At 41.1% G+C, this 18,461-nt stretch overlaps 2 protein-coding genes across 3 annotated transcripts; both read right to left on the bottom strand.

Annotated features, from left to right (window-relative positions):
- Nucleotides 1-971: 971 nt before the first annotated feature.
- Nucleotides 972-7,391, bottom strand: tmem168b (transmembrane protein 168b). 2 transcript variants are annotated; one of them, XM_046850327.1, is made up of 5 exons: nt 6,077-7,391; nt 5,821-5,986; nt 4,909-5,051; nt 4,240-4,514; nt 972-2,715 (listed from the first exon to the last, which is right to left on the bottom strand). In XM_046850327.1, the coding sequence occupies exons 1-5, from the start codon at nt 6,952-6,954 to the stop codon at nt 2,168-2,170; spliced, it is 2,010 nt and encodes a 669-aa protein (XP_046706283.1). In that variant the 5' UTR covers nt 6,955-7,391; the 3' UTR covers nt 972-2,167. The 2 variants fall into 2 exon arrangements, with proteins under 2 accessions (XP_046706283.1, XP_046706282.1); XM_046850326.1 differs by having other exon boundaries at nt 5,821-7,391.
- Nucleotides 7,392-9,413: 2,022 nt separating this feature from the next.
- On the bottom strand, nt 9,414-17,418 carry bmt2 (base methyltransferase of 25S rRNA 2 homolog). The gene is made up of 5 exons (XM_046850059.1): nt 17,021-17,418; nt 13,205-13,346; nt 12,950-13,072; nt 12,335-12,449; nt 9,414-12,206 (listed from the first exon to the last, which is right to left on the bottom strand). Exons 1-5 carry the CDS (start codon nt 17,172-17,174, stop codon nt 11,574-11,576), a joined length of 1,167 nt encoding a protein of 388 aa, XP_046706015.1. The 5' UTR covers nt 17,175-17,418; the 3' UTR covers nt 9,414-11,573.
- Nucleotides 17,419-18,461: the final 1,043 nt, after the last annotated feature.

Here is an 18,461-nt window from a genome sequence, read left to right as displayed (position 1 = left end):
TTTTTTCTTTTTCGTTCGGCTCATTAATAAATTACTTACATACTTTTATATTGTAATTATACTATTATATCCATTATATATACAAAGAATATAAGCCCATTATAATGAGAAAAAAGGAATATTGCTGCATCAGCAAAAGAAAGACAGTCGGCTTAGGAAAAACTAATGGACAGAGTAAATGGGCGAGTTTATAAAATTATAAATCGTCTCCTTTCCCTTTTCATTGTGATCCAAAATTATTTTGAGAATGTTGCAAGAAAGAGACAAGCATTTACTTTTTTGGGCTTCATAAATACCTTAATATTGCTGTCGTAGTCTACGCATTGGCAATTAATATATTGGCATATTTCATAGGCTGAAGAAGCTTTAATAAGAACGTGGGTTCCGTCAACGTCCCCAATCACATTTGGGAACCCTGAACCCCTGAGTTATATAATTAGAAACATTTGAATGATTTTGGCTGTATACAGTATGGATATATGGATAGAATAAGTACTGATATGTAACCAAAATTGTGTCTCATAGAATATCATAGAGGAGACAAAACCACCACTCTGTGGAATTCCTCTTTAATGAGCTTTATGTCCAGGGAACTGCACCCGCAAATATTTATTTGGATTTGAAAACACATTGATACTTGATCTTATCAGTACCTCACAGAAAAGATTCCCCTCTCTGAAACAAACTAATCCTGAAGCTGAACGTTCAGAGCATAAGTCTCTATAGCTACTTACATACCCTGAAAGGAACTCAGTTTTTGGAACAGAAAGCTGAGGATATCAGTTCACTTACCCAGGTACGTCACATAACCTGCTTTCTGGAATACCCCCGATGTGCTGATATTAGGGTGCTTTTTAAATGTATGATGCAAAATAAATGACTTTAAAATACCATCTAAAGCACTTATTATGCTTGTCATATGATTAGAGCTTTAAAATGTTTAAATCAGGACACACAAACTCTGAAAACAGTTCCGGTGAAGGAAGTGTGTGTTTATTGCTGTTAAAAAAAGTCTTATTAAAGCTGATATCATTCCATGCACATCAATAAACAATGTTTGACCCATTCAAAATCACCCTGCTGCATTTAAGAAATTTTTCCCACGTTATGTTCAAGTTAGCCTCACACATCTCTGAGGTAATCTGATGGTTTTATATCAACTCTATAAATAGGTCACTTTCAGATAATGACTGGCCTCTTAGTAAAGTCTCAGCCATAATAAGGCACTTGTATATAAAAAAAACAAACAGCAACAAAAAGAAAAGACAAAATAGAAAACCATTTATAGAAAAAGAAAAAAAAATGAAACAACTTTCTGACTGACCCATTAACTGGAGACTCGGAAGTCTTGGTCAGAACCTTGGCTTGAAATGTTAGGTCATTACATAACTTTCAGATCGTCTGTGTGGACCGATATTCCTGATTATACATCACTGCAGACGAAGAGTTAAAAAAATTACTTTTAAAGCTCAATTTTGCTATGAGGTAAAAAATAAATAACAAAATTGACAAAGAAATGGTTTTTAATCAAACAATTTGAACATAAATATAACTTTAGAAAACTGATCAGACCCCAGTGACCTGTAGCCTAAATTGAATGTTGTCAAGCTATTGTAGTCTGATTAGCAAAAAACAGGCAGTGTGAACAGCTTTTTGGCAAAAACTAACATGATGGTGTGTTACAACATAGTAGTGATGATGAAAGGCTAGGAAACGTGCTAACCTTGCGTTAACAAGCACTCCGAGTTTACCTTCAAGGGCTAATCCCTATCCCTGAGGGTGTGCATCAAATGGTTATAATGGGTCAAAGGAAACATCAGGATTAGCCAAAATATCAGTAACAGGATCATTAGTTGAAGAAGCGCTGGGAGTGTGGCCTACGGTGGCCTGTTAGTGTCTCTTGCATTGCAGTGCTTGTTGTTTTTTTGCTTTAAAGCATACGATTTCCTCTGTGCATGTGGAAATGTATCAGATTAGATGCTTGCTCAGCTCTATCATCATAAAAACCACTCGATAAATCACTATCCCCCACACATACTCAGACTTTCCAGAGATCAAGCAAACCCTGGTGGTCTAAGTCGTTAATGCTAGCGAGCATCAGATCAACTTCATAAGTGCTAATAAATGCTAATGGTCTCTCTGAGATCTGCACACACTCGGTCTGGTTCTAAGAGCGCACCAGTTTGAAGCCCTGGCCGGTGTCCAGCACTGCAGGAGGAAACCAGGTCAGTTTGAGTCTGTGGAGAAAGCGCAGACACACACTGCAGATCCAGAAGAGGTTCAGAGAAACGCTCCAGTGTGCCAGCTGCACCACTGGATACGTCCAGCGCGGAAAATACAACCTCCAGTGCTTAGCGACGTCACTTCCTGTAGGAAGGTGCAGCTTGTAATCCCCCCAGCGACTGGAGACACCGTAGGCGGCCAGGACGATTCGCCCGGGCTCAGACCAGCGCAAACCCGCATCAGGGTTGCAGTTAAACTCCACCCATTCTGCGGTGAAATCTCCGATCTGAGGCAGGTTCTGGAGCTCGATGTCCATCGAGGTCACCAGCGTAGCCCCCTGTACCGCTACGTAAACCTCTTCCACTTTGCGTGCTTCCTTCACCCATGGGAGCGAATTCTCAGTGTCAAGTAAAACGATGAGACGAGAGCTGTAACCATCGTTCTTCTCCCTCCATATCTGGATTATCTCAGACAGATGTAGCACTTCTCCACCTTGGGGAAAAAAATTTAATGTGCGATTAGACAAAACGTAGGTGTGTGTCCAGGACAATACAGGACATTTTAGTTTTCATACTGAGAACAAGAAAATATTTGGTAGTTTAGCAAACATTTACACCATTTTGGCAGTTACTCGTATCCCGTAATAGTTTTTATTGATGTTATTTACATTTACAGACTGTGGTGAGACCTATTTTATAGAGTTTAGAGACCGTGGCATTGAGTAAAAGACAGAAGGTAAAGCTGGAGGTAGCAGAGCTGAAGGTGCTGAGGTTTTTGTTTGGAGTGACGACGATGGACAGGATTAGAAACGAGTTTATTAGAGGATCAGCGCATGTGGGATGTTTTGGAGATGGTTTGGACATGTTCAGTAAAGGGACATGGTGTATATCAGTAGGAGAATGCTGAGGATGGAGCCACCAGGAAGGAGGAAAAGAGGAAGAGCAAAGAGGAGGTTTATGAATGTGGTGAAGGAAGACATGCAGGTAGTTGATTCAGAGTACAAGGGCCCCAAAGACAGCAGCTTAACCGAGAGTGGCTGGGATTTAAACTCTGCCTTTCAATTAGAAGTTTGATGTCTTACTCCAATAGTGATATTTAAGTGAACAACCTACACAGGAGTAGATCAGGTACATCACTGATCATGTCATTTAAATTTAATATGATTTGATTTCTACAGCACTTTTCACAATGGACACCGTTTTAAAGCAGCTTTATAGAATGTATGAATTATTAAAAGAAATTAACTTAAATGTAATTGTATTTATCCCTGGGGATAACAAGCCTGGTGCGACTGTGGTAAAGAAAACCTCATTGGGTGACACCAAAAAATGTGATTATAAATCATTAAAACATTGCAAACACCAGACAGTGAAAAATAGCATGTGTGTGTGGGACCCAACTGGAGCCGGTACATCTTTAATGGCTTGGGATCCTTTTAAAAAATTTTCCTGACTTTATTATTGGCTGTGTGCCACTAACCCAGACTCCTCATGCTTACTTTTCCTTTACGGTGGTGTTGTGACTTGCACTTTGACTAATGAACAATGTGTCTCAATGACATTGCAGAACGGACGTGCTTTCACATGCATCGTTTCTCGGCACGCTCGCTCACCTGCTCCACCCTCGTGAATAACTACACGAGCAGCCCGTGACGGCCTGTGCTTTTCTTGCTCACGCTCACAAATACTGCTTTACATGCTCAGGTCAGCCGCCTACACCCTCTCTCTACTCTGCATACACTTTGAATGTAATAAGTTGTTGAGTCAGGTTATTAGTACTGCAAACGATTGGCACCTTTTCACCTCCATATTTTCATTGAACAGTCTGATTTACGTATAATTAAATAAAAACAAATTAATTCAGGTCATTTCTGTCTGTTCGTTGGTATATCGAGATGAAATTACCCGATAGCAGAAGCACCATATCAGAATGAATCTCTTAAAACAATAACAAAAAAAACACAATACTGCGATCTTTTCGATTAGTTGTACTGAATAAAGGTTGATGCTGTCTGACCTACGAGAGCCCACTCTCCGGTGCGGTGTGTGTGCCCGCTGTAGAACAACATGTAGGTGTCGTAGCGTGGCCCATCCACCGTACGCTCCTCTAGGAAAGAGCGGAGCTTAGAGTGCAACATGTCCCGCGTCAAGCCGCTGCTGGAGTAATCGCAACCGTGAGACTTGATCATGTGGTGGGAGAAGAAGCGCTGCACGTTGTTCAGCATGCCCATGGTGCGCAGGTTCAGCTCCTGCACCTCGTCTGGGGGCAGCGGGGTGGGCTGTCCATCCACACTGTCCAGATAGAAACACGAAAGGGCTAATGTTTTTATTTATTTTTTTATTATGTCTCATAAAACTATCAAAACTTTTTTCAATATTTAAAGAAATGTAAAAAAATGTATTTTATTTCTATAAAAGAAAGGCATTCCACATAACATCTTTTCCCGTCTCATCATTTTCAGACCTAAAATATTTCTTAAGATTGAAATCAGCCCCTCAACCCCCAATTCAACCCATAAACTGAAACCCAAGACATTTTAACTAGTGATAAATCACATTCTTAACATTATAGTCATTTCTGCTAACTCTCAGGCCCTTAAATAAGCACTCATCTATCCATATCTGCTGCTATTCAGGGGTTTTAACAACATTCCCAGGACATCACATTTCATTTTCTTGGATGTACCTGCAGTAGTTGGTAGGAATGACAACTGCATAACCCACACACGTTCCTCCAAGGCAGTTACCCAGCTCATAGAAAAGACCATAAGCCAGAGACTCGAGAGGCAGGACCAGCAGAAACACACCAATAAACAGGCTGTTGAATGGCTGGAAAAAGAAAGTGTATTTGTTCTCAAGTTTAAAAAAAATAAATTTAACAACTCGTAAATAAAATAGTCCACCAGTTTCATAAAGATTCCCACATTTTTTATTACATTTAAGGAAATCAAGGTGAATGGACTTCTGGTATTATGTATTGTGTTAAAATACTGTAATAAATCTATAAAAACCGATAGCGATAGCTAAGTTGGATCGTACTTGCCGATAACCGATTCATCAACCGATAGTTTTTAAAATTGATACTGGATAATAAAAGAAACGTCACACAATGTAAAATAGCAAAGAACTTTATTACAAAAATAACATTACTGGATAATAAAAATGTGCTCATGAAAATAGATACAAATTTATTAATTAATAAGTATATAATTCATACATTATATTTAATATATGTATATAATATAGCGCTCTCCGTGCACCGGATCACGTGTAAAAACAACGTGTCGTCAGTGAGTCGCCTCTAGAGGGCGCACTCGTAATGACCGCAGTTGCAGGAAAAACTATCGGTATGGGTTTTTGCCGAAAGTTCCAGCAATCGATTATAGGTGTCGATTAATCGGCAAAATCGACCTCTAAAACTTTTTTTCATTAAAATACCTGAAATTTCAACGACTTGTTTGTGCAACAAAAATTTCTACAATTACAAGTTGCCAAAACGCCATTATTAATTTATTTTATAAAATTAAAAAAAAAAAACTCAGCAAAACTACTAATTATTCAATCTTAAACTTTAGTATTTATTTAATGAATGACCTACCTGCCATGAAAGAACCCCTAATACAGCTGTAGACACGAGGCTGAAGAGGACCAAGCGTTTTGAGACGAGGCAGAAGTGGCGCATGCCTTTGGAGGTCATCACCCTGTCCAAAGCCCCAGGACTGGCCCTCTGAGCCACACACACTCTTTGGCATTCGCTCAGCTTGCTATGAAAACCCCAGAGGGTCACCAAAAAGACCACGTGGCAAAGGATCCAAAAAACGCTGGAGGCAGAAAAGCCTGGAATCACAACATACCAGCGGTCCAGATCCCCCATCTTCAAAGCAGCCAGGACCAGAAACGAGGTTTCGACAGCAAGCAGAGGCAGGAGACTGAGGCGCCTCCACAGAGTTCCTCTCCTCAGAAACGGGGACCAGCGCTCGGTCACCGAGAGGCCACTGAAGTACGTATCCAGGAGCGGCTCACACACGAGGCGGCTGAGGAAGCACACCAGGGCGTAGGGGTTCACCGAAACCTCGAGGGAGTCGAAGAAGAAGATCGCCGAGACCACAACGAAGCAGATAAGGTTAGGAAGAGCCAGGAAGGATTTCATACGCAGATCCACGAGCAGACAGGCAACAGCCAGCGCCAGGGCGATGAGGCTCATGGAGGCATGGACGACCTGCATGGTGCTGGCCGCAGCGAACCCTGTCAGCTCCAGCATCTCAGAAGAGGTCAGAAGTGCCGGCCTTTGCCTGGTGCATCCACAGAGTCTTTCCACCAAAGCCCACAGCGTTCTTATGACCACGCAGGCGATCAGCATGTACCTGCTCAATTGCTCCTTCCAGTCACCGACAGCGGGAGTTTGAAGAAAACCCAGTAAACCCAACAGGAAACCCAGCCATAGGTGGAAGAGGACAAAACTGAGCCTCTCTATACCGAAGTAATAATACAGGATGCTGCAGATGCCCAAGATAAAAAGAGCGAGGATGAAGATGACCAGGAGGATGGGTTGTGCTTGGCTCTCCCAGCGCGCATACAGGCCCAGGCATACGGCCACGAGGAGGCTAAGAGTGGACAAATAGCCCAAATAGCGAATGGACGCTCGCACACTCACCCCGGTCCGAAGCTCCTCCAGTCTGCCCATGGCTGCGTAAATCGAATGGGTGATGCAGTAGCGGAGAAACCTGCACATCACTGGATCTCAACACGCTCACCCTTGGTCTGGTTCAGCCACACTTCAGGGACAGCGTGCCTTCATTCCGAGCTTCATCCTCACGCAGATCTTTGAGGTGTTGAACGCTTTCTTTTCGTTGTTACTCCTCAAGTCAGCTGGATCATGACCACTTCCAGGTGCGTTAAACGACACAACAAAACTCAACTAACGTTAGTCAGGCTGCTGGTCATAACGACTACCGGTGGAAAAACTATTTAATTTAACTATTTAAGAAAGAGTTGTACGTGAAAATACAATTGTTGTAATTGTTTGTTGAAAAAACAATGAAACACTTTACTTTAATATACTTTTTCAACAACCTAGCTAAGCACTTGCAAAAGTTTGCTGGATGTCCGCCATTATTTCCGGGTTTGTAACGACCTACGGAAGCCCCATTAGGGGGGGGAAAGCGTTTGGTTCCTAAGTTTGTTTCAAAAGTTTTTGGACACCTGGACATAAGTATGGTATGTGCTTTTTGAGCATCGCATTCCACATTTAGTCCCAATTTGCTTATTTCTTCTGGAAAGATGTTTCACTAGATTTTGGAGTGTGCGTGTGGACGTTTGTGTTCATCAGCTACGTGTTAGTGCAGTGCATTGGTAAAGTTCTCACACACTTATTCCACATTGTGTTACAGCTTTATTTCAAAATGGATTCAATTCACTATTATCCTCAAAATTCTACTAACAATACCCCATAATGACAAAGTGGAAGACGTTTGTTTGAATTTTTTGTAAATGTATTAAAAGAAAAAAATTAAATAAACTATAAACACGTACATAAGTATTCACAGGCTTTGCTCAATACTTTGTTAAAGCACATTTGACACCAATTACAGCCTCATGTGATTTTGAGTATGATACTAAAAGGTTGGCACACCTATTTTTGGGCAGTTTCTTTGATGGGGTGTGTCAGTGCACAGCCATTTTCAGATCTCTCCAGAGATTTTCAACCAGGTTGAAGTCTGGGCTCATGCTGGGCCACTTGTGGACATTCACAGAGTCATCTTGTAGCCACTCCTTTATTATCTTGGCTGTGTGTTTGGGTCGTTTTCCTGTTGGAAGATGAACCGTCGCCACAGTCTGAGGTCCAGAGTGCTTTGGAGAAGGTTTTCATCAAGGATGTCTCTGTACATTTTTGCATTAATCTTTTCCTCGATCCTGATCCAGTTCCTGCTGCTAATAAAACATTCTTACAGCATGATGCTGCCACCACCATGCATCACTGTAGGGATTGTATTGGTGGGCGATGGTGGGCAAGCGGCAGTCAAGTCAAGTCATGTTTATTTCTATAGCGCTTTTCACAACAGACATTGTCTCAAAGCAGCTTTACAAAAATCAAAAGTCAAGGTGAACGGTGTGCATTTAACCCTGATGAGCAGCCGTGGCGACTGTGGCAAGGAAAAACTCCCTTAGATGTAATGAGGAAGAAACCTTGAGAGGAACCCGACTCAAAAGGAAACCCATCCTCATTTGGGTGACATCAAGAGTTTGATCATAAATCTTTCAACAATACAGAACACTGGAGAGTGAAAACTAACATGAGTACTGGAGTATAAGATTATAAGTGAGGTTCTTTCTGCAGTCTTATACAGTCTATATGGTTAGTAGCTCCTAGTTTTATGAGCTCAACATTTGTGATCATTACAGATCCAGCATCAGCTTCTCCATGCCAGAGCCTTTAAACACTCCAGGAGGTCCAATGTCAAAACCACACATGTAGTAGGATCCAATTGGCACTGGTACGTCTCTAGATGGTTCGGAATGTTTGCGAGTCCGGCATCTACTTCTTCAAAGGTCCATAATCAGTGAGGGTACTCTGACCGGTCTGCGACTACACAGCTCCACTACATTTACATTTGCGGCATTTAGCAGACGCCCTTATCCAGAGCGACGTACAAAAGTGCTTTGAGTCTCTAGAAATGAATAAATCTACACTGGTACGCAAGATTACAAACTTAATATAAATATAACTCTTGAATTCTACAAAGCAAACTTGGAAAGTGCTAATTTAAGTGTTTCAGGATAGTCAAGGACTCTGCTGTACCGACATCTAGGGAAAGTTCATTCCACCACCTCAGTGCCAGAACAGAGAAGAGCCTTGAAGTATACTTACCAGTGGTGGTACCAGTCGAGCAGTGCTGGAGGATCTCAGAGGTCACTGAGGTAAGATGGTGCTGGTCCATTTTTGGCCTTGTACGCAAGCATCAGTGTTTTGAATCTGATGCGTGCAGCTACTGGACGCCAGTGAAGGAAGTGCAGCAGTGGGGTGGTGTGGGAGAACTTGGGAAGATTGAACACAAGTCGTGCAGCTGTATTTTGAAATGCACTAGAAATACCACTAGAAGGTTTTTATTGTTTCATTTCGAAATGATTTCAGATCGTTTTATATTTGCAACTTTGCAAACTAAAAATGAATAAATACCAACAAACAAATTCTCATTTTCATCTTTTTTTATTGTCATTTTGCATGTGTGGGCAACACACTTATAATGGAGTGGATTGCAGGGGAGAGAAAAAAACAACCAACACTCAACACTAACCCAACACTAAAGAGAAACTCTTCATGCACATAGAGCAAAGGACAATGTACCACTTCACACAACAGCACAAAAAAGTTGTAAAATGTCCAGTATTCTAAGCAACTAAGAGCACATCAATCAATAATACTATTGCTAATGCAATTAAAGTGACGGTATTCAGTGGTGATGATAATTATCACCACATCTGCTTTAAAGCTAGTCGTTTTTTTTTTAATTAAAGGTTCAAAGTTTGGCTTCTGTACAATTTCAGGATTTGTCTACCGTCATGTAGCGAACCACATTCTACTTCTTTAATCCAGTTGTTTTATTTGTAAAAGAAAAAAAAAAGTTCATGATAAAAGGCACCAAATTTTCCTTACAGGTTCTGTAGTAAAAAAAAAAAAAAAAAAAACAGTACCAGTGTTCCAGTGTGGTCCTTCACTACAGACACACTTACAGGGGAAAAACCTCATTAAGAATCAAAGCTTCTCTAGCACCCTCAAAAGTGACTCGTGTTCTCAAATGTGTCAGACTGCAATTGTATATACAACCACTCATACAAAGCTTTAAGACTCACTCACTTTGGATAGGTTATTAAGACGTTTTTATATCCATGTGCTCTTGTGTACCGATCGTCATGGAAACAAACAGCCAGAATAGTAATGTGTTTTGTAATAAACTTTGGTGTGTAATAAAAGTCTTTGGGAAATAATTTTTGTTTTGGAGGTCTTAAAGCTCTCCAAAAAGAGTGTTCTTAAACAAGTGCAACTCCTGCAGCGAAGGAAAACCGCTCATTTCACAGTGAAATACAAAGAGAATGGAAAGCACTTAGTACATATAAACATGACATGAGAGAAACCTCACTGAGGTTAATCGCCAAAAAGAGAAATTTAGAAGGTTTGAATTATTTATCGGACCTGTGGAATTTATGCATGTAAGAGCTAAACGTGTAAATTTGTTATACAGTCAATAACGGCTGAAGATGTTTAAAAATCTTTATGGACCACCAGACAACCTTAACCCAAAAAAAAAAAAAAAAAAAAAAACCACAAGCCGTTTGATCTTCAGTAAAGCAATGACATTTCTTTTAACTACATACGCATTTCATCAAAGGCAGACGTCTACTGGTTACGTTTTTTTCCCGTCACAAAACCAAGTTCATAGCTAAAATATGCTCTTTAGTCTTTCGTTCACAAAAATATATAACCACCATATAAACACCCTTTAAAAACCCCCAAAACCAACCCCTCTGATCGAATCGCAAATTGTTCTTCTGACTACAACTACTGTTTAAACCATACCGTGTAAAGCAAACTGTAAGAAACACACACACGCTCTGTGTCACAGAAGAAATACAGGGTTGTTCAACCCATAAAATGCTACAAATTTCACTTCAAAGATGCTTGTGTAAAATTTCTACAAGGACGGAGTGCGTTCTACAGCAGCGAAGCCGATCGCAGAGACTAAACGACGCTTAATAAACTCTGCATGACAACTAAGTTAAAACTATTGCGTTCTTAGCCGACGGCGATGTGCAAGTCTACGTTACAAAAAAAAGATATTTGTTGCTTTAAAAGTTCTTCTTGAAAAATTCTCTCTGAATCGTGTCGTATGATTAAGAAGCACTGGATAACGGCGCATGAATCCTGAGCTCTCTGCCGATTTCCTCGCCGAAACCAACCTGCTAAACTACAACCCGTGCCACGGTATGTTTAAACGTGTAAAACGATTTTTAAAAAAGCGCCACACCACCCAAGTGTAAACATTCGTTCTCAATAAACTTAGCATACGCCGCGTCTCTCCCGTGTCCAGCGACGTGTTTCATTCACGAGCACGTGTCGAAGATACTGATATACATCAGAAGCCTGATTATCGTGGTGTCACGTAACATCGTGGGAGAAAAGGGACCTGCTGGCTTTCCATGGCACGTGACATGTTTGTCTGTATAAACTGTGCAAACTGCATCGTTTCACATAAAAGAAGCAGGAGTAAAAGAGCTGGGAGCTTCTCTGAAACCCAGGTGTTAATTTGCCCACACCGCTGTGAAGCAGCGACGCTCGGCAAACCAGCCTGGGCTTCAGCTGTACAGTAGGATGGGATCCTCCAGTTCGTGGAATGGTGCCGAGCCGCTTTGACTCTCGCCCGAGTCGGAGTCGTAGCACGCGTCAGGGAGCTCGGTGAAGCTTCGTGCTAGCTGCTCATCCTCGGAATCAGAGCGCGCCGGCTGGCACAAGTCCCCGAACGTGTCCTCTTCGTCGAGCGTGCTGAAGTCCTGCGGGATGTACAGCATCTCGGGGTAGTTGTGACTCACTAGGTCGCTGCTGGTGGTGATCGAGACCTTGCGGAAGGCGAGCATATGCATGTGGGAGAATTTGACGTACTTGTAGCGCTTGAAACCGAGGGACTCGATGGCCATTCGCCAGCTACGCATCATCGGTGCGTGCCGGCCCTGATGTGACGAGTCGGGGGTAATGATCAAGAGCAGACCGTGCAGTATGAGGAGCTCGTGGGCTTTCTTGCAGCACAGCCAGCGCTGGTACGGTGAGGGGAAGTAGGAAAGCAATAAAGAGAACACCACCACATGAAAGAGCTGCGCGGGTAGCGTCTCGATAGGGTCGTGCAGCTGACCCAAAAACGCGTTGAGCGCGTCGGTCGCCAGCTGCAAGGGCTGCTGGAGCTGCAGGTTCAGGAAGTCACACTTGTACACGCTCTGGAGTCGGGAAGAAAGCACAAACACAATGGATGACTGAGTAACTTAAATATGACTAGGCATAAATCACAGAAACAGGAAAACTCTATTATTCTCGGATTTTACCGAGATAGGAAAAATGGACGTACCTCAACCGCAGGCACTATGTCAATACCTACTGTGAGGAACTCATCAAACTTCAAGAAAGGATTGAAACAACTACCCACGTCAAGAAGTCGCAGCTTGTCATTTCGTAAGCTTAAACTAAAAACAAAAAATGACAAAAAAGTGTGATTAGCTTCAAAAAATACGACAGTATGTAAAATACTACTTAAAATCTATCAAGACAACAAAAATGATTCCACCATCTTTCTCAAAAGCCTGCATGTTTACAGATTTGATAACATCAGCTATCTAACAATTACTGGACGAATAAGATAGATGAAAGTTGCCACAAATTACTGTGCAACAGAGGTAGCACTTATCCAGAGCGACTTACACCTGAGCGGGGGAAGGTTAAGGGCCTTTCTCAGGGGGCAGCTTGGTGGTGGTGGGATTTGAACTTGTGACCTTCTGATCCAATGCCTTAACCACTGAACTACCACCTCCCTTTAGCCTAGTGCTGAAAGGCATCATAGGATATATTTCCTACTGCAAAGTGTTTAGGTCAAATGCAAAATTAGCGCAGAAATGTACTGACATTTCAACAGGAAAGATTGTCTTTGTCTGTAGTAAAAACACGACTAGTGAGAAGCGTTATAGACCTGGGCGAAGAGGAGTCTGGATTTAAAGAAGTCCCACTTGCAGCTGCAGCATGTTTCACAGCCTTCATATCCTTCTCAAACATCATCTTCATTCCACCATCCATGAAGTACTCCTGACAAACACTAAGAGCAGAAAACACACAGCAGCCATATAGTGGTGTACGTTATATATATTTTCAGTGCAAGTGGATTAAATGTGTACACACCTTAGACCCTTATCTGAACCTGTTCAATAACAACCGGGGCATGTCGTACCTGCGGCACCACTCGATTCGTCCCTCCCCGTCCCGTTTCTTGGACCAGTGGTTGTCGGCGAGACTCTTCATGGCGAAGGCATATTCGTTCAGCGTCTGCTCGTCCTCGCAGTGCTCACGCCAGATCTTATCAAAGTCGCCCACTGCAGGCAAGGAGATAAGCGTGTGTGAAATCACTCGACCACGAGTCAGGATCAGCAGATAATTTCTCTAGGTCATGGAGCTGTTAATCAGAAGTTGTTCAAATGATAACGCTGTGATCGGACAGTTACCTCATTGCTGACTTGAATAAAATGTATTTCCATCTATTAACTTTGATCTTTAAACGATCCAATTCGAGATCCTTAATTCAGCAGATCTTAGCCCTTTTGTGTTTCGTTCTCAGAACCCGAATCTTCTCCATTAGCACTTAGTATATTCCCTCTCGATTACACTACAGCCATCTCCATTTCTCTATGCAGGGGATGCAGCGGTCCTGAGAACCCTGTGGCTGTGTGATCTACTACTGCCGTATATAATGCATACATCTGAGTAATACGTTGCATATTTAATTTAAATAGCTAATTAATACCGCGATACCATGAAACTGTGATATCTTTAATCTAGTTCATCATACTATTACATTTTCTATCAAACCATAAAAACATTTTCATGAAATTTCATGCAAACTCACCCAGCAGCCCACACTGTAAAGCAGTCGATTCACGAGTAGCGTCTAACAGAATATTTTTGGATGTAACGGTAGTATGTTTGTTGACATAGCAAAGCTGCTAATACCCCGCTGTATATAGAAAACCGACATGCATGAAATCACTGCATACCCTACAGAATGTGTAGACAATGTGAAAGTTTTGTGCAAACTCACTGGCTACAACATGAAATGTGTACTTGTGTTACTTTACAGGTGAAAGTCACAGTTCTATCACAATAAGGCAAGTAAGTAGATAAAGCAAGCCACGCACAAATTATTACAAATTACAACAAAGTGTTACCTACTCTTGCAAGTGCGGTGCGATCGCTCAGAACAGCCGGTACCGAACGCTCTACGATCATGGATTCAGTGTCTCCATATTCACTAATACACCTCGCTACTTTTTTTTTTTTTTTAAATGATCCCATGCACGCACTTTATCGCTAAGCACCTGAGAAAAAATACGTCTCGGCTGCACAAACTTTTACTCTCAACAATCCAAGCAGGGTTTGTGAACATGAAAGAAAAACAGCGAGCTATCCCATGACTGAGAGGAAAACACAGACCTTATCAGAAGATAATTCATAAAAAATAAAAAAAAAAGGGAAAAACAACAACAAGAGTACAAGACTGTGCTTCAGTCTCCAGTTTAAAGATCACTTCTGAATGCTCAGCAGACTACATCATGCTTTCCTGATTACCCATCGCGGGTCTGAATGAACCACTGTGTGCAGAGTTTAAGAGCTCAGCTCTTAGGCAATGAGCAAAAAGATTTGGAAACGTTCCATAAACCTTTGAGACGCAGGCTAGAAATGCAAAACAAGACAGGGAGAAAAAAAAAGTTTTTTTTTTTTTTTTTTGCAGCGTTTGCTTTTTTTTTTTTTTTTCCCTCTTCCCCCAATTACACAAGCACTTCTATGTAACTGGTGAAGTCTAGTTTCATTACATCATAGCATTTAATACTTCCAGCTATTCTTTTCTTGGTGGATACAGCAGACTGGTTGCAGTATCAAAGCTGAAAACTGAAATATTGCCTGAAATCCGAAAGGCTGGAAAAATACTCAAACAGACATGATCTATTTTCGTCTGTTCTCTACCTGCCGAATTCGCTCGGTTCCATACTCCCTACAATCTGTACTCCATGGTGCCCTTGCAGCAATTTATCATTACATGCTGTACCTGCTTTATCGTTGTGTAGTGCGCACAAATCTACAGCTTGGCTTTAAGTTGCACTTCATGCATGCTGCTGTCGGACAGCAATTTCATTATATAGGAAGGTCATTACTCTTCATTCTAAAAATACAGCACAGCAAAAAAATATCCAATTATGTTAAATAATAAACTCTGGTGAGCCCACAAGTGTAATCCTGCCATTCTGGCTGGAGTTTGAGATGAGTAAGTGCTCTCAGTGTGTGTCTGTAACTATAGAAAATAAATGGAACATTGAACTTCCGGAAAAACGTTTTGTACTGCGATGTTTTGCGCATGTTAAAGATGTTGGATAATCCAAAGTCTATCTTAGAATGACAAAGCATGATTCAGGCATGGTAGGGTACCATTCAGTAATGCATGCATGGTACCTTGTGAAGATCTGGCAACCCATCCACAACCTACCCAGGGTACCATACACACATTCACATTCTCCTACCTTGGATCAATCAATGACATCATGTCAGATTAAAGCAGTCAATTCACATGTTGTTGTTTTTGTGTCAAGCAAAAGGAATAAGCACCAACATTCCACATGGAGTGTTCTCGAACTGTTCTCGAACTGTGGAGAATGAACACAACCTGCTAAGATCTCAGCATCCCAATTGAGGACCACAACCGCGTGAAAACAGTGTTGCGTTTTCAAACGTATCCACTTGTATCCGTGGAGACAAAAGCCCAAAACATTTTTCAAAAATGTTGTGTTGTTCCAATTGTTCAAGATTAATCCAAGCATAGGCTAATTTCTTTATATATATATATATATATATATATATATATATATATATATATATATATATATATATATATATAGCTATGTAAATGTGTCCTTACTGTAATGCAGAATCAGTGGGAGCTTCAATCATCGACGCGTAGAAAAAAAAAACCCCGGAAAAGAGTTTCTCTTCCTTTTTTTTTTAAATAAAACAGCCTGCATATTACAAAACGCAATGAAATGGAAATAAAATAGAAACTCAAAACTAAATGGTCAATGGCTGATGGTTGATCCAGCCTTGTGGTTGGGGACCCCTGCTTTACACATCCCACTGGATCTTATTCAGGTTACACACATAAGTGCAGCCAAATAATAATATTTTATATGCACAAGATTAAATTTAGTTCCACCCCAGGCACTTCGTTAGGCCAAAAATGGCCACCCCAATGGCCCCTCCATTGCCCATGCTCGTGCAGGTAACCTCTGTATACCCATGAGAAGGTGGTCTCCACTTTGTGATAGAATATACAGTACAATTATCTCATTCATACAACTGAGCACTTGACCGGTTTATGGGATTTGAACTCACAACCTTCTGATCAGAAGTCCAACATCTTAACTACTGAGCTCCCTCTTCTCCCAAATTGTCTTGCATGACACTGGTCCAGGGAATATGAGCAAAACAACATATTTGTGGCATTTTATAGTTAAATAAAAAGTCGATTACAGGATGTCAGTCATTACTTGTTCCTACACAGTGTTTGGTTTGAGCTGAATTTGCAGTTTTGAAACTATATTTATTCTCAGTTCAATAGTCTTCACTTAATCTGTGCTTGAGTCATTTAAAAACATTTTTTCACATTGATATTTTGGTAAAAAAAAAATACTTTGGTTATTTAGTTTGACCACATTTAATTTCAAATGCGACACAGGCGTGTAACAGATAAACAGGAACCAGTTCTGCTTGGCTAGTTTTATTGCTCTGGCTGAAGGGAACGTTCAAAGCTAGCTAACACATTTCAACACATTTATTTCTACTTTTATTTTTATAACAACTAATTGTCAACACAAACTCCAAACATAGCATGACCTTAAAGTGTTCAAACTGTTGTTTTCTAATGCTTTAACAAAATGAATAAACCAGTGCTCGTGACACAACCTGGAAGCATGCTAGCGTAGCCAGCTTAGCTTCAAGCGCTAACCTTCAATATATTTCCTCCGCAGTTTCCGGTGGACGCGTTTCACAACCCCGGAGAGCTTCTCCTGCTCGTACCGCTCACACAGCACATCTCTCTGCTCGGCGAGGTGGAACTGGCCGTGCTCGGGCCCTGGACCGACGCTGTGCTGGAGCTCCATGGCACAGACGCTGTCCGAGTTTCCGTGCGCGCGCGCGCGTGCGAGCGAGCGACACCGCGTGAATCACTGACGCCGTGCCCGCCACCTGAACGCGCGTTCATGAACGCGCGAGAGTCCTGGCTTTGACTCTCCCAGGTTTCTGTCAGGACATACTCGATAAGCTCAAACACGATCGTATTTCACTTTGTGTGGAGTATATTTTCCTGAAAATGTCATTTTAAGTGCATTGAATTGACTAAAAACAATAAAATTTGCCACTGCTGATATTTCAGAGTCTTGTCATTGAGACATTGGTGTTCCACCTGAATGAATCCACCTCTTAATACCATCATTATGACATCACAGCTGTAGAATCAATCAATATTATATTATAAAAGCAATTTAACAAAGGCAGGAATCTCATACAGCAAGTATGAATGTCATTACTAAAGCAAGAAACCCAATAAGCACAATTTAACGACTCTCCTTTCACTGTAGCCACAGCTGCACTGCCCACATATATAATTTCTAGCAAAAAACATCAGTATTAACCTCATAAATGACATGGTTTTCTATGTATTATTGTCTTTCAAGGGCATTTGAAATGAAGGCAAAGTGTGTGTTTTTGTGCAAATTCTATAGGAAAGAATACACAAACGTATATGTCCTTGTAAGTGCATCTGATTTCTTCTCCTCTCTCAGTCATTGTGAGATAAAAAAAAAAAACAGCTCTTAAATCCACATAAATATATTTGAACTTATAGATGCATTTTGATAGCGCTGACTAGCACACGCTCTGACAATCCGATCTAAGGATGTAAAAATGTGAGCGGACCTCGGAATGACCGAATCGCAGTCTGATAGATTATCGTTACAGCTTCAGACAACATGGAGTTTATGGTTAAAAATGGCAGAGAAGAGAATAGACTATTGGAAATAATTGAATGCATATTTATGGACAAAAATATATTAAATAAAATGAAAATCAGTTATTTTGATTAGTTAAGGTCACCAGAGAAGGCCTTGTTGGCCCTGACATTATAGCCCTGTGTTTAAGCTTTTAAGGTTTAAGGATTTTTTACAAATATTTTTTTAAACAATCTGGGATTTAATCCACACATATTCATTTTTAATAAAGGGTCAGCACAGAGAGAAGAGTTGTGCTGCACTATTACTGGAGTGCTTATTATTAACTTGGATATTGCAGGATCACGAGTCATCCTCCAGCAGCATCCTCCAAATCTTCTCAGTATCATGTATACTTGCCTGATGTCTGAGGCTTTAAATAAACTTTTAAACTACGTGTCT

Source organism: Silurus meridionalis, chromosome 5, assembly GCF_014805685.1.
Source record: "Silurus meridionalis isolate SWU-2019-XX chromosome 5, ASM1480568v1, whole genome shotgun sequence".
NCBI classification, from domain to species: Eukaryota; Metazoa; Chordata; class Actinopteri; order Siluriformes; family Siluridae; genus Silurus; species Silurus meridionalis.
This window is presented reverse-complemented; position numbering and strand designations above follow the sequence as displayed.

Coding starts and splice junctions, on each gene's coding strand:
- tmem168b (XM_046850326.1), bottom strand. CDS start 6,954: ATGTGCAGGTTTCTCCGCTACTGCATCACCCATTCGATTTACGCAGCC. Junction 4,515..4,908: donor ATTCCTACCAACTACTGCAG/GTACATCCAAGA, acceptor CTATCTGGACAG/TGTGGATGGACAGCCCACCC. Junction 2,716..4,239: donor CGGAGAGTGGGCTCTCGTAG/GTCAGACAGCAT, acceptor TTTTTCCCCAAG/GTGGAGAAGTGCTACATCTG.
- bmt2 (XM_046850059.1), bottom strand. CDS start 17,174: ATGGAGCTCCAGCACAGCGTCGGTCCAGGGCCCGAGCACGGCCAGTTC. Junction 13,347..17,020: donor GCGGAGGAAATATATTGAAG/GTTAGCGCTTGA, acceptor CCTTGCCTGCAG/TGGGCGACTTTGATAAGATC. Junction 13,073..13,204: donor CGAATCGAGTGGTGCCGCAG/GTACGACATGCC, acceptor TTCTGCTCTTAG/TGTTTGTCAGGAGTACTTCA.